Consider the following 20,497-nt stretch of genomic DNA (forward strand, 5'->3'; position numbering starts at 1 on the left):
GTAGTTATTATGAGAGATAGACTGTAGACAAGTGGCAGGAGTTATTATCAGTGTCGACCCATGAAGATCCATGTTAGAATATTGGCCTTCAGTAATCCATGCTTTTCATAAGAGGTGACAACGGCATCGAGTGATACAGCTCACTGACTTGGTTGACACATTTCATCGGTTCCCAGTTGTGCTTGTAGATGCTCGTGCTGTTGATCACTACATTGCCTGGTCCAGGCAGACTGCTGAAATATAGCTGGAATATTGCAGAGTGCAGCATAAAACTAAACTTTCTGACTCACCTCTATCGGTGTTGGCCCATAGGGCCTGCAGATTATTCAGCAGACAGGTAAAAGTGTGTTTTAACCTTACTATCATTACTTGTTTAAAGATCTTGTGTGTTGTCAGATTGAGAATCAGGCAAGGGACGAGGTTATGGCATTCTGGCTTATACAATTAAAACAGGAATCAGATGAGATTTGTTAGACTGGATAGGTTTCTGTATCAAATAAAGATGGATTAACAGGGATACATATCGTATATTGCAATAGGTAAGCTGATCTCATTAATAAGCCAGTGTCTTAGACTAACAACTAGTCTCTGAAATGAACATATTTTACAGAAAAAAAGTTCATAGTAGAAAAAATAAAATACAATGAACAAGAGCGCTGAGACTTTCGTTATTTTCAGAAGCTGTGTAGTCTTGCCACATTTTCTAGGCTGTCATGTGCTTCTTGGATATATTTGATTCAGGATCTGTATGACAGACTACCAAGATCCTAACTGACCCTTGAAATGTTATGTTTAGTAGATAAGTCATCCATCAATCTTTCGTCATGATCAGTCATTGGAAATAGAGTGTCAACACACAAAGCACTCTGACCTTGAATTGTCTGTTCTTTTATTTTATCAGTTAAGTGAGTGAGTTTGGTTTTACGCCGCTTTTAGCAATATTCCAGCGATATCACGGCGGGGGACACCAGAAAATGGGCCTCACATACTGTACCCATGTGGGGAATCGAACCCGGGTCTTCGGCATGACAAGCGAACACTTTAACAAGTAGGCTACCCCACCTCCCTATCTGTTAAGTGATTATCAACGAAGTTACAAAACCTACTGTCTTTAGATTCCGTCCGTATGAAATGACTCAACTCTCCAAACTAATGCTCTATGACCATCATCATCCTCTTTTTCTTGCAATTATGATGTTGTAATGTTTGATGCTGTGCTTTAATGCTAGAGTCACATTTGAGTGCTTTACTTTAGGCTTTCCCCTTCATCAAGTTTGCCTGCGTTATATAACTGAAACTTTGTTAAAATCATTGTTCAACCATACTTGTTGACACATACTTGACCCTCGACTGTGGATGAGAGTATGTTGGTATTTAGCTCGTAAATGTACGTCCCTTAATTACACTCGACTCAAGTACTTTCAGGACAGAAGACCTGTGTCTAGTTTCCAGGTGAATACAATTATTATGTGAAGTCCATTATTGGCGTTCCATGCTCACAGAGTGGAAACTTATGGCTTCCCTCCCATTCACACACACTTCAATCGCAGAAATTGATTAAGTTGACTTCTTGTATGTTATATGAAGGAGCAAGGAGAATCTCTTCATTTCCTGAAACTAAAACTAAATATTTTAGTCTTGTTTTGGAATTGTCATACATTAGGGACTATGGATTAGTGAAATGTATTCATGTGTTAATTAAACAAATGTGGTTGAATATATGTCAGTGTGTTTGTAAAATCTGTAATAATTGTAATATTGGTTATAATGTGTGTGCTTATAATATTTTAGACATTTTAGTGTGCTCAGAGTAGTAACATTATTTCAGTGTATCAGCATGCACTTGATATTTATTCTCAGCTTCCTGGGAAGTATACCACCCAAAGTGGACACTCTGTAATGTTGCAGCTACAATAGGTCTGGGACGGGTAACCCAGACACCTGGGGTGGGTGGGTAATATGTTGGACCTGGGTACCCTTCTCAGTACCCAGACCTGTTATACAATGTAATATGTCAATATTTCATGATTAAAAGGTTGTATTGTCTGGGAAGATTTAGACATAATTTACAGTCACCTGTTTTGAATATAAGACATGCTTAAGATAGTGAAAAACTCAAGATTTAAACCTCTGTGCTGAAGAATACATTGCCATTTTTGATGTCAGGAATTAATATAATAGGCACCTGGGTAGGGTAGGGTAATAGCTGGTAGGGTACCCGGGTAGAAGATTTGAACCCATCCTAACCCTAGTCTGTAAATAACTGAGCTTGGACCAGTCAGTCAAGTGATCAATAGCATGAGCATAGATCTACACTTATTGCTGCTAATATCAAGCACCCCATGCTTGTTGTAAAAGGCTTGCTGCTAATATCAATCACCCCATGCTTGTTCTGAAAGGCTTGCTGCTAATATCAAGCACCCCATGCTTGTTCTAAAAGGCTTGCTGCTAATATCAAGCACCCCATGCTTGTTCTAAAAGGCTTGCTGCTAATATCAAGCACCCCCATGCTTGTTCTAAAAGGCTTGCTGCTAATATCAAGCACCCCATGCTTGTTCTGAAAGGCTTGCTGCTAATATCAAGCACCCCATGCTTGTTCTAAAAGGCTTGCTGCTAATATCAAACACCCCATGCTTGTTCTGAAAGGCTTGCACCCCATGCTTGGAATATCAAGAATGGTCACACAGTTCGAAAAACATTTTATTGTTTTCACAACAACTCTGAATAAGTAAACCAGTTACATGTTTAATCTTTTTGTATGATATGAAATCTGAACTTAACAATCAAGTATATTTACATTCCTTGTCTGCTTGACCAAACAGGACATTGACCAGCAATAGTAATGTCAATATTGAACTAGATACAAATAGCCGCATAATCCAGATGCTCAATCTTGGTAATGTGTACATTTGAGATAGTATGCACAAGTGCTACATTTATTACCTTGACTTCTGAATAAAATCAAGTTGATGTAACTAAAGCAAAGTTTTGTTGCAAAAAGCTTCCCTCAGGGTATGTTTACAGTGCCTTGCATTTGTCAGATTCAATTAAATCTTGTTTGTCTAACGACTTACGTTTTCTTCAAAGACATCCATTCTACATATTGAAAGTACTGCTTCAATTCCTTAAGCAAATACATAGGAGGGGGATGTTCATCCCTCTTACATACAAACAGCTTTAAAAGTTATACAAATGATTTTTTTATCCTTGTACAAATATTACATCTATCACATTGCTGCGATCAGCATGTTTAATCATAACCAGATGCAGCTTGACTACTATTTAGCATATGTATGGAAAAAGTGAAACAGCTGCTGCCTTTTTCCAGGTACCCCAAAGCATGAATAGTGAACCTCCATGTTGTGTTTGATGTTTTGACCCAGAAAAACAAATTCTTTTTGATCCCCACAATAAAAATGTTTTCCTTTTTAGTATAACCATTTCAATATGGATACAGAGTATCACGTTTTCAGTTAGGTGAACCAAACAGAGAGTAGTGTACCCCCGGGGGAATTCTTGGAGGGCTTGGTATTGTGCTTCAGAATGGTCTTTGGGCATGGTACTATGTTGGACAAGGTTCTGTGACATGTGGGCTTCCACCTGCATACAGCTGTCACCAGAATACATGGTGTAGGGGGACAGTCATTGAAACTTGAGGCCAAAATAATGTAGCTTCATCCCCTGATGAAGGTGCAAATATATGCTCTGAAATGTTGTGTTTGTTCACAATAAAGAAGATGATATCCATAAATCATGCTTTTCTCATGAATGTTGTTAACAAAATTATCACACTTTAAATATACTGTTGCATTAGGATATTTGTATTAATGGTTATATGAAAGAAAAATGTTTCTTTTCTTGTTTTGTTTTGTTATTTTTTTATAAGCTGTTAGACCAGTTGTAGGCAGCAGGGGCACTGCAGATCTGTACCCCAGGTATGTTCTGTCAGGTATGTGTTAGATGTATTTGATGGTGTTATAGAACATAACACAGTAACAAATATTTTGCTTTGCACAACACCACATGTAATCAGTTGAACATGAACAGCTTCATACAGTTTTTGATATGGTAACATGGAATATGGACTTGTATGCCTTTTAAGGGACCAGGAACATTTCTGCATTTTGACTTAAGGGTGCATTTCTGTACACAAAAATGTAGTGCAGTATGCATATGTAGCATCTGTGCTAACAGTGGCAGTTTTTTACCTCCTTCAAGACTGCAAGGAATGGCCGGTCCAATGGTGACTGGTACTTAATGGTGACTTGCTACAAGACTGTACTCAATGCAAACCCCAGGTATGTACAGTAATTCTGTACTTTAAAGAGACAAGTCTAGATAAGTGGACAGTAAGAATGACAGTCTGTTTGAGGGATGAGTAGTTTTTAGAAATTATCATTTAAACTGTGAATTACTACCTTAGAGACATATGCAAGTCTACATCTACCTCTATAAAGAGCCTCTTGATAGGGACAGAACCCTAGACACAACTTGTTCCTATATGTATTTAGAAACATATAAATGAGTGGTTTGAACTGATAATAATTGCCTTAAGGACTTGTGGAAGTCTCAGGTTAATAATTGAACATGAATGATGGTAGACCGTATTGGAATCATTGTGCTGTTTGACAGGTGATTCACAAACAGGTGCTTGTTGAGAGAAATGCTGTCTTGTGCTGTCTATACAGGGATAGACATGATTAACTGGAAATGATGACATGGTGACATGCTCATGATTCACAGCCATTCTACCATGACAAAATAAGCCAATCTGTTTGCCTATAACGGAAATGAATTGTGTTGTGGGATTGGTAGAGCTTATTATTTTCTGTATGTTGAAAGGGCAACAGGATCAGTGATGATTATCTATTTGTCTGCAGGTATGTTTTCTTTGTGTATTCAAACCATAATTTTCACCTTAAAATTTGCTCAACTGCAGTGAGACACAATAAAATCATGAAGGCAGATATCCTGTAGGTATTATTCAAATTGACATCTTAAGAAAAAACGAAGTAATTTTTGTAAAGTTGTGTTAGGAAGTACACAGATTATTATGTTGGCATTGAGTTCTACAGACAGGAAATCTAATCATAGTGACACTGTGGACATGAAACAGGATATAAATATGAATGATAGTGACAGGAGTCAAGCTGCAGTGACATTAATCAAAAATACAATCTTCTCTCTCAGTATTTGTTTGTCAAGTTTTCCACAGGAAGTATATCACAATGCTTTTAGAAATAATGTTGGAATCACAGCATGTTATTTGGCAATGTTAATTAACTAAGGTTAGTACCTGATATTGGCAGACAGCTGGCTTCTGATTAATATGTTCTTTCACTGTAATGAGATATCAAGGAAAACATTATCTCAGGTAGATTCCTTGTTTCTGTACGACCAATAAAACGGCAGGGTGCTAAAAGTTCATGGTAGAATGTAATTAAAGCTGGATTATAACCTGTCTTAATTACACCCTTCCTTATTTCTTAAAATGAATAATACAATGGTCCACGTATAAAATGCCAGATAAATTTTGTGATTTAAAGTGTGTATTAAGTGTGTACATCGGATAGCTCCAGATATATTTGTCATGTTATGTGTGACTTCATATTAGTGATAGTTTAAGTAAATACTGCTTTGAAGAATATATCAGTTCATGGTTTGTCAGATGAATGTGTCTTAGACGTTAATATTTTGGTAACACCACATCACTGGTGAGATAAATATTTCAGTTATATCATGCTATGTCAGTTTAATTTATCTCAGACATTTACTGATGGCACCCAAAAACAGTTTTGGTGCTTGCAAACTTTTACATGGTTTGGATGAACCCAGATTCAAACTCCACAGTCATAGGTTTCTGGTATTCAATTCTCCACAGCTAACTGGGTTGCCACAGTCCACAGGGCTACCTGTGCCTCCTTCATACAATGTACATCCTCTAAAATTATTGTTGGTAGATAAAAATCAGGGTATATTTTACATACACCTGTGAACTGTAAAAGATTTGGTTGTCCAGACTCCCTGACTGGGCTGGCACATGTTATCGTATCCCAGTTTTGTAAATGCAAAAGATTTGATTATTTGCAAACCACTGCTATATAGCTGGAATTTTGTTAAGTGTGCTTTAAAACAACGAGCAAACCAAAATCAATAAGGGAAATTTGAATCTTTGCTTATTTATGTATCACAGTATTTTTCTTTCATCAATACTGAAGTTTCATTCTCATTGTTAATGTAAAAGGAACGAGACTGTTTTTCAGTCAAATGGAATTATTCCGTGTATTTGATTTCAAAAAGTTCAAAGATCAGGTTCTTCAAGACCATTACCTCAAATTGATAGATACCGCATTCGTTCAGACCTAAACAGTCACACAGAAAACTGCAATTTACAGTGAGTGATTGAGAATGTTTAAACAGCAAGAAAATGCATCTATAACAATCAAAAAGTCTTCTTTTAGGTTTAACTGCGCGGAGATAAAACCGGAACTAAAATGAACAGTTTTTTCATGTAGGTGTCTTGATTCTGTGACATGGCCAAAAGGAATTAGGAAAGTATGAGGGATCTGAGTCGACATGTTTCCCCCTCTTCAGTAACCAAGTCGGACATGAAATAAAAACAAGCCTGGTAATGTGTTCAGCCTGTTGGCTGCCAATCACCTTTAGAGGTGTGAGAGGGGCAGCCATGTCGTAATTAGGGGAGATCATTCGTTAAATGGATACAGTCCAACAATGTTGATGTAGAGGTTCCGATGCTTGGAGGGTGTTGTAAACACTTTCGGCATCAGTCTGATGATTCATGAGACGGACTTTCTTGTAATTTCATTATGACTTTTTATTCAAATGTCAGAAGCTACAGAGGGCTGTGGATAGGTGCTGGTTTATAAATATATTTGGATTGTTTTTCCAGGGTTGTGTTGAGACCTACTGAGTCGCTTTTCTAGGTGTGCAGTCTGCAACTTAACCACCAGCTTGTTCAACTTAAATTTTAAAGGGGTGGTTGGATAGCCTTGTGGTCAAAGCGTTTGCTCGTCATGCCGAAGACCTTGGTTCGATTCCCCACATGTGTAGAATATGTGAAGCCCATATCTGGTCTCCCCCACTTTGATATTGCTGGAATATTGCTAAAAGCAGTGTAAAACGAGACTCAATAACTTTTAAACTGATGTCTCTGGATCTCTCCTTCAGTGTGGGACTTGCTGTTTAGGGACATATTTAATTTGTTTTTGGCATACCAGTAACCCTTCAGGAATAACAAAACCTTGAGAATGACAGGGTTCAAAATTAACTTTGAAAAAGATATTCCTTCCTGCACATCGCTTTAGATCTCTAGAATTCAGTTCACTGGAAAGATGTTATATTTTGCCATACATTGTTATATAGGTAATGACAAAACTCTTTTGGGTTGTCCAAACTGGTATGATGAGGCCATGTTTGTTTTTTGCAAGCTCATTATGCTAAAATACTTTACAGAAGTGGGCCTTGCATAACTTGAGGTTTCTTTCCCAGTCCCCAACACACCCAGCCCCTCAGTCACTCACGCATAATATCAAGTCACACACTCCCTCGACTATTCACCCACTTTTTCTCTCACCAAAACAAACCACCTACTCACTCACTCACCCAAACCTAATCATTTATCCACCTTGCCATTAACACACTCACACATCCACACACACACACTCACATACTTATTCAGCCACCCCATCACCACCCACTTTTGTGTAGATTGTTCACAAGGTGACAAGCCATATCTCACTCACTCACCTAGTACAACCTAGAACACTGCACCATACACGAGAGAATACAGCCTTGTAACAGGAGTACTTGTGTGTTCACCAGCCAACCTGGTAGATAAAAGCAATCAATGGTGTTCTAGTGTATAATCTCTCATATTAACCTGGTGTGTCATTGATGGAATACTATTATAATTACTGGTGTATTACTTGTAATGTTTATATCATAATTGGATTGTATTTTTGCAAGACATGTTGAAATTACATGTTTTCATGCTTATCGTTTGTTTACCATCTTTTTGCCGATACATGCAGGAGATCACTTAGGAAAGCAAGCACAATCATCTCAGTGCTACTGTGGCAATTGGAGTAGGTTATGCGTTTCAGAGAAATGACTGTTTTTCTTAAGCAAATGGCTGGCTCATTAGTTAAGGAGTACCTGTGATTTTGCCGCGTGGTACTGTAGTCAAAGTAAGCTGTTACCCCAACAAGCACCTTGTGTCTGACAGTGTGCATTAGCAGTACCTACCCCCTACAGTCTACGACTTGTGTCTATTGCCTACAGCTGGAGGCTGAATAGTGTATAGGAGGGTTCCTCACATGTAGAAATGTCACTGATCTTTATACCTGCCCCTACTGGTCATCTCTGAACCATACATACACAGAGAGACAGCAGGTGCTTGCTTTAGAGCAGACGAAGCCGCGTTCCCTTAGCATGCTGCCTGCAGGAAATCTAGGTAATTATTGAACAGTTAAATGGGCTATTGAGTCTTCAGCCTTTCGGAAAATTCTCAGGGTTTCTTTGCTTAGAGAAACAACACTCACTGCACACACTTTCGTTGTTAAATTGCATCTCATGTCATGATGATGTTCGTATTTACCCTACCCTTTACTTTTTCTGTTTTGGTAGACTTGTTCAAACAACATAGATCATCTCAGTATTTAGGCTGTTAGAAACTTGCCTGTAGTATTGAGAGGGCTAATTTAATGAAAATGTTACCGCAGACAATTTAAGAAAAATATAACAGCTCTTAAATGGTCCCTGTAAAACAAATAGATTAACTGGTATGTAAATATTCAGTTGTTTATGATTGTGGTTTTGTTCATGTTTGTTTATGATTGTGGTTTGGTTAAATAGGAGACAATATAATTGTTCTTCAGGATATGTAAGATTTTTTTTGTGAGCTTATCAACGACCAAATTGAATCCTGAAATAATAATTTTCGCATCATAATTCACAATGCAGGGATCCTGAGTGAAAAAATCAATTGTTCTGAAATAGAAACCTTAGGAAAATGCTGCCTTTTTTGAATTGATTTTACAGCCTGTTATGTTTTCTCATTTAGATTATTCTATAGACATTTATTTGATAGTGTACAATATGCAGTAGACAAAACAGGAAAGCAATGTGTTGTTATGGTTTGAGATTAAATGAGTGAGTGAATTGGTTTTAGGTTTATATTGTGTTCAAGTTTTATCATGGTGCCCTATTCCTAGGGGAATGAATTTATGTGATACAGGCACAAGTCTAGCACTGACACACTTAATAACCGACAACCATAATCCAATGACTTGAGAATAACCGCAACAGTACCATATGATGTGAAATGTGACATTTTGTTCTGCTTTTTATTTTAGTTTGGCCGGTTATGTTATAATAAAAGTGTTATTACATGGAAGGTTGTTTCCTGTCTTGTAGCCTGTGGACAACTATACAGCCAGAGACAATATATCAGTATGTCCTCTGGCACATATTACAGTACAGTGTCTGGGTGATATACTGGCAATAAACACCACTTTTTAAGGAAGTCGGATTAAATTTCAAGTTTCATGTGTTTCTACATTGATAGACATGAATGAGGTAGTTAAAAAGTAGAAAAAAAGTTCAAGTCTTTTTGAAGTGAGATTGTTTTATAAGAGTGTCTTCTAAATCAAAATTTTAACCAAAAAACAAATGTTTTATAAAAGTACCTACTGAATCAATGTTTTAACCCACAAAAATATGCAGCTATGAGGCCTGTGTAGCCTGTATGTTTTATAAAAGTATCATTTAAATCAAAGTTTTAACAACAAAAAAAGAAATATGTTTTATAAAAGTGCCTCTTAATTCAAAGTTTTAATAAAAACAAACAAATATGTGTTATAAAAGTACATTTTTAACCAAAAACAGACATGTTTTATAAAAGTACCTATTGAATCAAAGTTTTAACGGAAAACAAATATTCAGCAGGCCCACGTAGCCTATATATTTTATTAAAGTACCCTTTAAATCAAAGTGTTAACAAAAATGCAAACGTTGATACTTTAGAGAGCCTTTTTAATAGGTATTTGAAAAAATATGATTAATTTGTAGTGTAATCATGTAAGAAAATAAAGAAATAGATTGGTGACACCTGTGATGCTATTTCTAAGATGTCAACCAAACAAGGTTCTAATATATTTGAAAAGCCAGATTTATGTCGAGGGACAGTCTGTTAAAGCCATCAGTGATATGCAACCTGAAAGGCTACAATGCTTGTATGCATGCATGCTTTTAACTAAATGAGAGCAATACGATGTAACTATAGATCCATTTGTTCCCATCTTTAGGGTTTCTTTTTGAGTTTGTTGCTGTTTTTTCTATGATGGCTGATACAAGTTAGATGTTAAGTATCATCCGTGTTCCTTTATGACTAGACTGTAGGCACCACCCAGGTCTTCACCAGGTGTTAAGCTTCATTAACATGAGATGCATGTTGCATCAGCGGGGAATGAAATAATTGCCATCAATTTTCTGGGAAATCATCTATGCATTTATCACACTCAAATCCAAATTTTCATGATAAACCAGCCGATTTTCCAGTTCTTGCTGCACTGAAATACATACGGAATGTAAGTTCATCCTATTTTGACATGCTCTTTTTCGCATCACAGAATGTCGCTTGTAAGCAAATTTTGTATAGAGACAAAATACCCTGCACGATGAGTTTCAGTGTAAATCATTGGCCATATGTTCAGCTTTAACAATCTCGGCAGAGTAGAACCCTGTAGCAATAGTTGAAATACAGGTTTTATTTCAACCGCGGCTAATCACTTTACAGTGATGTTTGTGCCCTACAGTGCAAGCGAGCCTTCTGTTCCATAGGGAACCAAAACATGAGAAATACCAGTGGTGTTAGTTGTGCTGGTGGGTTTGCTACACTGTCGACATGTTGTAGAAGTTGCAATGTCTGACAGGTGTGGTCAATGTTGCGCGTGGATTAACACGGATCTCGGCAAGATATCTTCATGATCTTTTGTTCGTGTTGTGTCTACTGAAGAGGATTAACCTTATGATGATGAGGAAGAGAGAGGAATTCTGGGAACTTGGTAGGTTTCACTTTGTGATATCAGTCTCTTGAAGTTCTGAATCAGCGCTGGCCTTGCAACGGCTAATCCAGAGATGGAGAGAGTTTGGGACACTTTACGTATTAACTGTAATTTTGCCAAGTCTGTTTCATAATTTTGGTCTTGTGTGCTATCTCCCTATTTCAGAATGTGGATCTGATTCTGAGCTTGTTTTAGTCTCTGGGATAGTATAAACCAGATGAATGAGTGAGATTAGTTTAGTTTTAAGTCACTTTTACCATTATGTCAGCAATATCATAGCTGGGAACACCACGAATGGGATTTACACATGGTGCCCATGTGGGGAATCAAAACTGGGACTCAATCTGGGAATCATATCTGGCATGATGAGTGAACGTTTTCTCCACTTGGCTACCCCATTGCCCCTTATATCCCAGTGTTAAGGGTTTTCGACGGTATAAGACAAAAACGTAATTTTTATCTTTAATATCATTTTAAAGTTTTGATTTTGCTAACCTTGAGTGATAAAGGTATATTCATCTATTTCACAAAAAAGTATTGTGTATTTCCAACGAAAACAGCTTTTATAACATCGTATCAGCGAAACTGCAGTCGCTTGTCACATCCGTGTATTTTTGTATGTGTTTTCGACGGTGAGCTATACTTTTCCCTCCGCACTGCGAGAGAGTTTTGATCACGTGGCTTCCTGTTTCATACATAACCTGTCACTAGCAGACGACTGATCTTGTTGAATTTTGATCGCTATTTTTGGTTATACAGGCAATTGATTTTGCATCTGAATTGGTATTAACGATCGAGGTTAAATAATATTGTTGTTTATTTGCTCTTTACATAACTTAATTTCTTGATTTCAATTGTCAATAAAACGTCTCACGACAGGAACTGGGCATCCGCCCTACGGATGAAACTGTTTGTGCACTCCGATCGCGCACGTACTTCCTCGATATAGCGCTAGCAATGCAATCGTCGAAATCACCAGAACGTCGAATTCAGCTCACTTTGGGATACCAGATGACCATGCCATTCCACATGTACATTTTGTAGCTCTACACTTTTGATTTATATCTTCAGTCACACGTAGCAGTTTATTTTTTGGCCTGTTAATGAATGCTTGCTTATTTGAATGTTTCTTGTTCAGAAATTGTGAGATCACAGAAGTCATGCCCAACACTGGCATGTATAATGCAGGTGTCTAACACAGCACTAATGTCAAGTACAACACTTCAGTCAAACATAAAACTGTCACCACAAACAACACTTCCAGGCATTCACAACACAGCTGTTTTGTACAACATTATCACACATTTACAACACTGACATGCACAAAACAGATGTCTCACACAACATTGCTATCATGAACAACACTGACATGCACAACATTGCCATCATAAACAACACTGCCATGCTCAACATTGCTCTCATAATCTACACTGCCATATACAACATTGCTCTCATGAACAACACTGCCATGTCAACATTGCTCTCGTGAACAACACTGCCATGTCAACATTGCTATCATGAACAACACTGTCATGCACAACACTGCTATCATGCACAACACTGCTATCATGAACAACACTGTCATGCACAACACTGCTATCAGCAACACTGCTATCATGAACAACACTGTCATGCACAACACTGCTATCATGAACAACACTACCATGCACATCATTGCTATCATGAAGAACTCAACCACACACAACATTGCGATCACAACCACTCACACCACTCTGTCATGCAGAACATTTCCATACACAACATTTTGCCACATGAGCATGCACGGGAACGTGTGGATATAAATGTCCATTAACATTGTATTATTATTTACTTATAACGCTGCTGTCCTCTGCTGATAAAATAGACAGTCATAAAGAAAGTTGCATCCACTGACAAGTACAAGCATCCAGCTACAACACTTCTTTACTGACCTAGGTTTATGGTCTTATCGTGGTGTTGTGACAAGGGCTTTTCTGGAACATTACCACCTCCAAGAACCAGATTTTATCACACAGGTAGATTATTTGTCTACAGCTTATCGCCCCACTCTGCTGGGGATGCTCAAGGAGATGTTGAAATTAATGAGGTCTAAGTGCATTAAAAACACATCTAGTATTTAATCAGCATTGGTTGTTGGGAATGGCTAGTTAGTAGGAAGATAGTTTATCAGTTTGCCAGTTTGAAGGTATAATATTATCACAGGTCCTCCTTCTCTGTGTATGTGTATAGTGCTTGAGGAGCAGAGTACTGAAAGCTAGATTAATCTGAAGATGATATTCTGTTGTTGCCAAGGCTGTTGCTACACCTTCACAGATAAAATGTCTGTCAAACAGAAAAATGTTTGTACTGTAAATAGAAAATACAAAAATGTTTCCACATCCATAAGAAATTTCTCCTTAAAGGTGAGCCAATTGAACAATTCTGACATTTACATGTGCTTGTTTGATGCTGCATTTTGTGGTGATTGAGGTAGCCTAGTGCTTAAAGCATTCACTCATCTCACTGAAGACCAGGCTTTGATTGGTACATTGGTACACATGGGTACATTGTGAAGCCCATTTCTGGTGTCCCTGCCGTGATATTGCTCGAATATTGCTAAGAGCAGTGTAAAATCAAACTCAGTCAATTGATGCTGCTTTCAACAGTATTACAGTTGTACAACCCAGTCTGTAGACAATTGATTCTGGACCAGACTATGCAGTGATATAAACATGCGATACAATGACAGAGCAAGGTCATATTCTGGCTTATTTGCACCTGCCAATATTCCTCCTGTATGCAACGATTATTATTTCTGTTGATTTGATTTGTTGTTTTGTTGTTTAACACCACACTCAGCAGTATTCCAGCTATGTTGTTGCAGTCTGTAAATATTCTAGTCTGGACCAGACAGTCAAGTGATCAACAGCATCAGCACTGATTTATGCAGTTGGGATACAATGACATGTGGCAGCAAAGTCAGCAAGCCTGACCACCCAATCCCATTAGTCAGTTTTTGCAACAAGCATGGATTACTGGAGATCAGTTCTGACCCGCATCTTCTCGGTTCTAAAGCCAAAACAGTCGCTGTTATTATTTCTGTATTGACTTTTCAGCTTTTCATCTGATCAGAACTAGAGCTTGTTTGTTTGAAGAAACATGCATTATCATTTGAGTCAAAGGAGTACCACAACACTTCCGTGAGCAACCTCAGCTGCTAATCAAAAGCTAGAGTCTATTAAAATTATTTCACTCCGGTAACCTGAGCTAATAAGGGTCCACATGTGCCCATTACAAGCTCTGAACCGATGCAGAAGGACTGTTTGGTATTAGATTCAAAGGTTAGAGACAGACACTTGTTTTCAGACAAGTGCCTGAAAGCATTAACATGAAAACTGTGGGAGTTGGGAGATGGTTCTCCTTACCTTTTGAGACATGCTTGGTGGCAGGGCTTATCAAGTCAGGACTTCCAGAACTTGTATCAAATTGACCTTATAATCAGACTATGCATAATGTAATTAGTGCAACCTGTGACTGACTGTGTGTGACCTTGGCATGCACATGATGTGCATGTTCCTTGTATTAGTCAGTCTGACAGCCCCTGAACCGCATTAATTGCCCTTCCTACCAGCTCTTACTGCAAGCCTGAAGCCTTTACTGAAACAAGTCACAATCTCCCAATTCACTGGGGCGCCTTTTCAATTTAAATGGAATTATTTGTTTTGTCCAAAATTATATATATTCAGAGACTAAGCATTAATCTAGTTTCTGTATTTGAGATGTGTTCTGTAGACATTGAGCAAGTGAATGAAAGATTTACCCACCTTTTCAGAATGTTCCAGGACACATGGACAAAAAACACAAATATCTGCTTCACATATACTCATGGAAACAATTAAGGGAACACATGAAAGTACAAGTACTTTCCATTATTCTTTTCCAGGTTTCTTCACAAGGTATATATTGCACTTAGGGTGAAATTTTGGAAACATGTCATGGAAAATGTGTATGTTGATGTGTTCCCTTGTTCATTTCAATGAGTATATTATACTCTCTGGGGGAATCCACCTGGTCTTATTGTAAGTAGGAAGGCCTTAACTATCTGACAACATGATGAACATGGAACACAGATGGGACCCTTGTCAATATTGAGAACGTCTTTTCAGCTTTGGTTGCTTTCCGTCTTCGATTGCCTATCAGTCATGATGGTGAGGGTGGGGGTAGGGGTGGGGGTGGGTGGGCTTGGCTACAGTGGGATGGCATAGGTACAGAAAATAAATATACTAATTATTATTAAAATTTTTAATTTATCTGACAACTATAAACAATATTTATTCAATGTTTGTTTTGTTAGAATCTTACACCATTAAGCTAGAAGTGGCATAGTATGACATGGGCACTAATATAATATTCGATTTATTGCTCGTCAAATTGGAGAAAATATACCCAAATCTACTTTCAAACATAGGCTGCCTACCCGTCTTTGCCGCATGTAGAATGCAATGTCAAAGAAGAAACGTGATGTCATGTCATTGTTTATGACATCACATCATAATAATAGTGATATTTTGCACGTGGGCTTTGCATGAAAAATATGAATCCTGATATTTTCGCCCTTGTCGATAATAAAACTGCTTATTGAGAAATATGTATATAGGCCATAGTATACTGTCACTTTTAGCTTGAAACAATGTAAGTCTCTGCACCGAAATGTCACTCTATGCAAAAAGTTTGTTATCCATAAAATTGTATATTTTGTTAGCTAAAATAGAACAGGACGTGTTCGTAATCTGCTCCACTCTTTCTTAACCAAAGCATTTCTTTCTCTAATGCAAGTTCACAAAACTGTGGGGGCATATATAGTATGAGGCAAGTTAATTGTATGGTTTAAGACAAATACATATCCAAGAAAGCCCAATCAAATGTAGATTTAGAACTAAGATGTTCCTGGAGTTTGAATTTCTGAATGGTTCAATAAGGATCCTGTGTGGTGTTAATTATGTTAACACCTGGTATTACCCATCAGATTTGGACTGCTGCATGACAGCATAGACCATGTATTCCTGGTCAATATATGGGTTATGTCACAGGTCTCTGGTAATACGCAGCTTGAACTACAGATATAAATTCCTGGCCGTGATGAATGAAACATGGATAATAAACACTGATTAGGCATGTATGGAGTTTGATTGATTTATGCAGATTCCAGTGCTGACCTGGTGTTATTTCAGCCCCACACATGTATTGGGCAAACAGCAGTGATGTAAGACTAATTATGAATGTACACACAGGCACATTGATTTGTTTATAGAGAGGGCATAATGGTATAGTTGAATTGATGTGTGGAAGTTTGGTAATTAAGATTACAAAATGTTTGTTTTGACTTTACGAGATCAATGTGTTGACAACACATGGTAATTTATTTGTTGATTAGGGGTTTTATATGTTTATTGTTCGTCAAGGATTTTTAGATATGATCAGTCTTGGCCAATTTCTTATAATTTTTTGTTTTTGAGCTGTGAACAATTTAGGGGTTTTTTTCACTTAATTTTATTATTTCATGTTAGGGTTTTTTTTCACTTAATTTTATTATTTCATGTAAAGGTGTTTGTGGTAATTTCATATTTTCCAGTTATGTCATGCTTTTACATATTTATGGTGACAGATCCTTCCCAAACATTGTTTTAGAAAATCTGTGAGTTAAGTTTTACACTGTTTTTAGCAGTTTACCCATGTGGAGAATTGAACCTAGGTCTTCAGCATAACGAGTGAACACTTTGGCCACAAGTGGGCCACCTCAACACACCTTTAGAAAATCAGTTCTTACAACTTTGAACTTGATATATTGCAGTTAATAAGTTAATTGACATATTAGATTAATATATGCAACCTGAAACTAGGTATATTTCATGTTTAATCAAAATTATTCCTTTGATTTTAAATATTGATCCATGAAGAGTGATTTTGAAAATGCAAGAGACTGATCGAATAGCATTAAGATGGAATGAGAATGAAATCAGGGTAATTGTTTTATAGATATACACCAAGGGTAAGAGATTGCTGATTGAGTATTTTTCCTGTTTCAGGTTTATCCCAGCCAGTGTCACTGATCTTTGTGTTCAGCCAGATTCTGGCGCTAGAGAATGGAATACATAAAGGTAGGGCTGAAGCAGTATACTGTGGTATTTTGTTTTCAGTCTTTTATGCAAAAATTCACTTTTTGTACAAAAAATATCATCTTACTCACCTTATGCACATTACTTTTGGAATGTCATCACAAATATTCTGTTAATCCTCAATGACATTATGATGTACGTAGCTGACATTCCAGGGACACTAAATTGTCAATGTCTTTTGCTGATTTGATTGGATGAGAGAGATCATGTGAATGCACGTTTGTTTAGGTCCCAATCCCAGAAAGATTTCGTCTTGGAACTTTGACCAAACCAAGAGTTTTCCTATCAAATCTTATTGTTAATGAACTGAACTGAGAGTTGTGTACTACGACACGTACCTAACAATGGCTTAGCATACTGTTGCAACCCGATGTAAAGGTAAATAAAATACTGACGATAAATAAGATAAGTTAGAGATGTGTAAGAAGTGTGATGATGCAGTATCTGATGCATGTGTCGCCACTGTACAAATTGTTGTTTTGAGCTGTTTGAGAGGCATTCTAGAAGTTGTAAGTAATAACAATGACAAGCATTTATGGATGTTCAACTTCTTTATTGTACAGTAGCAATGTTTCGGAATAGATATTTAAACCATGATCAAGGATGAGGAGGTGAAATTCACTCTTGTACAATAGAGAAGTTGATCATCCATAGAGACTTGTCATTCCAGTTGTCATTTTGTTGAATGTGTAAAAATTCAGGGATTTTGGGGGCAGTTTTAAAGTAAGTGCTTTTGGCATGGAATTCGGTGGAAGTCATCATTTTTTTTTACAAAATATTGATTTTTTTAAATGTTTCTTCAAGTAAGGAGTTATTTTGACATTACATTTAAAATAATAATGTCACTTTCTCTTGTTTCTGTCCTGTTATCAGTGAAATTCAAATCACCCACTTAAAGCTGTAATTGTTAAAAAATGTATTGACATGAATGAGAATGATTTAATTCTAAGTTGGGAATTTTTACTGCCAAATGATGCCATTTAGGGCCCAGTATCTGCTGAGCAGATAAATCCCCAAAAGTGTCTTCAATCACTCTAACCGATATAATCAGAGATGAGACTGATCCAGAAAAAAACACATATTGAGATATCCCGATCCCTTAAACATCTCTGTTCAAATGACATAATGCATAGAAGTCAGAAGGATGCTGTATGATAAGGTCTACTTTGGAACCAAGGCGGTATTGTTGATTCGATAAAGGAGGACAGTGTGTCCAGATCTCTGTGAAAGTTGTCAGATATGTTCTTACAAACGTTAAACTGAATTCTTTTCAATACCAAGCGTGACTTATTACATATTAAGTCAATACTGATTGTGGCTTATTACATATTAAGTCAATACTGAGTGTGACTTATTACATATTAAGTCAATACTGAGTGTGACTTATTACATATTATTACATCACGTCATGGGAAAGTCAGGCTAAAATGCCATAGGCTACAGACTTCACCTTTATTAGTTTGTTCTTTTGCCTTGTTTTAGATGTAATTTTTTTGTATATTTCAAAATTTGCATGTATGAGAATTGAAAATGGCTAGTTATCAGAAATTTAATAATGTGAAAAAAACCCCAACTCTGTTGTATCTCTCTTAGAGAATGCTACCTGTAAGGGCCAGTTTCACAATGATATCTTCTTTAGTTCATTACCCAGTACTACAAGGGAAGAGATTATGTATTTAAGCAAACTGATACTGTCTTATAAACCATAGCAAAAAGGAAAAAAGATTATTTGAAAGAGCATATGTATAAGGCTAAATCCATCCTCAAACACCTTACAATGCACCTTTGTTGTTTATTTTTGTTTGTTTCTCACATATATTTTTTCTCACAGCTGGGGTCCTCTTTTTCCAGGAACATTCTACTGTAACAAAGGTCGTCGCAACATCGTTGTGCGAGCAGAAAAAGGAGACTCTGGTCATATAGCCTCACCTGGATACCCAGAGGCATACTCCCCGAAATCTTTCCAAGGATCCTGGTGTGAAGTGCAGATACGTGCTTGTAGCACCTGTAAAATACGATTAAAATTCACTGAGATAGACTTTCCATCATGCAACGAGACTCTCAGCACTGTTACAGCTCCTCCGACTGGTAGTAAATGCATTCCAGGGTAAGTACTGTTCCTTTGTAAGTTTTTGTAGAAGTTTAATGCCAGTTGATAACATTAAATAAGTGTGCCACAGAAATAGACAGCTGTACCTGAGATGTTGAACATGTCATCTTCATGATTTTTCTGCATTTGTTCCATTATTTAAGAACTGACTATGTGTTGTGTTATGGAATTTGAAATGCTAAAACCGATGTGCGCAGTTTGTGGATAGGATGGAACATGGTCACCTTGGTCACCCTCCATCGTGTGTTTAAAGACCCAGGGTATATGAAAAACCATACTGTGAAATATTAGTGTCATCTTTATATCATCTTTATAACAAACAATACCAGTAGTTCTATGCAAGCTTACCTCACATCATAGAAATTTCATTGGGACTTGAGCCAGTCAAACATTGCTTACATATCACAAGGCAATTATATATTGTAGCTGTAAATGTGCGTCTTACAATTCAAATGTGAAACCTCAAAGCATATATTACAATTCAAATGTGAAACCTCAAAGCATATATTACAGTTCAGGTATATACCTCTAAATACCATTCACACTTATTTATAGCAAGGTTACTGTGAAATACCAAGATACCTACATTCCAGTAGGCAAAAGTGGCAGTAGGTTTATGATATGGAGGTCAATGTCAGAATCTGAAGTCATCCCTTTTTGACACCTGTGAATATCTCTACCAGACCCAGCGTATAATAAATTACCTTCTAGGAAATGTTTTTCAAGGTATGTTGTGACTACCTTTCGTCTTCCAAGACGTGTTGATAGCTGATGATGTCACTTTAACACTGCAGTATCTAGATTACTTAAAGGTGAGGGGGCAGTGGGGAAGACCTGTGGTTAAAGCATTTGTTCATCATTCCAAAGACCCGGGTTAAATTCTTCAAATGGATACACTATTATGTGTGAAGCATGGTATTGCTAGAAAATTGCTGAAAATCACACTCACTCACTCACTCACTCACTCACTCACTCACTCACTCACTCACTCACTCACTCACTCACTCACTCACTCACTCACTCACATGAAGGTGAGCTTCAGTAGCTTCGCCAGCTTGACACAACTGACATTATTTGCTGTTCTAATTTTCCAAGCTTGTTTCAGTGAAGGTGTTTCATCTTTAATTCAATTTACCCCACACGTTTCT

General features: G+C 37.2%; 1 protein-coding gene across 1 annotated transcript in view; it reads left to right on the forward strand.

Moving 5' to 3' along the window:
• Positions 1-20,497, forward strand: part of LOC137258167 (suppressor of tumorigenicity 14 protein homolog) — a 60,225-nt gene that overhangs the window by 2,776 nt on the left and 36,952 nt on the right. The window contains exons 2-3 of the mRNA XM_067795741.1: positions 17,150-17,221; positions 19,091-19,346. Of these exons, the coding sequence (XP_067651842.1) occupies positions 17,150-17,221; positions 19,091-19,346 (328 nt within the window). The remainder of the gene's footprint in view (positions 1-17,149; positions 17,222-19,090; positions 19,347-20,497) is intronic.

Source organism: Haliotis asinina, chromosome 12 (assembly GCF_037392515.1).
Source record: "Haliotis asinina isolate JCU_RB_2024 chromosome 12, JCU_Hal_asi_v2, whole genome shotgun sequence".
NCBI classification, from domain to species: domain Eukaryota; kingdom Metazoa; phylum Mollusca; class Gastropoda; order Lepetellida; family Haliotidae; genus Haliotis; species Haliotis asinina.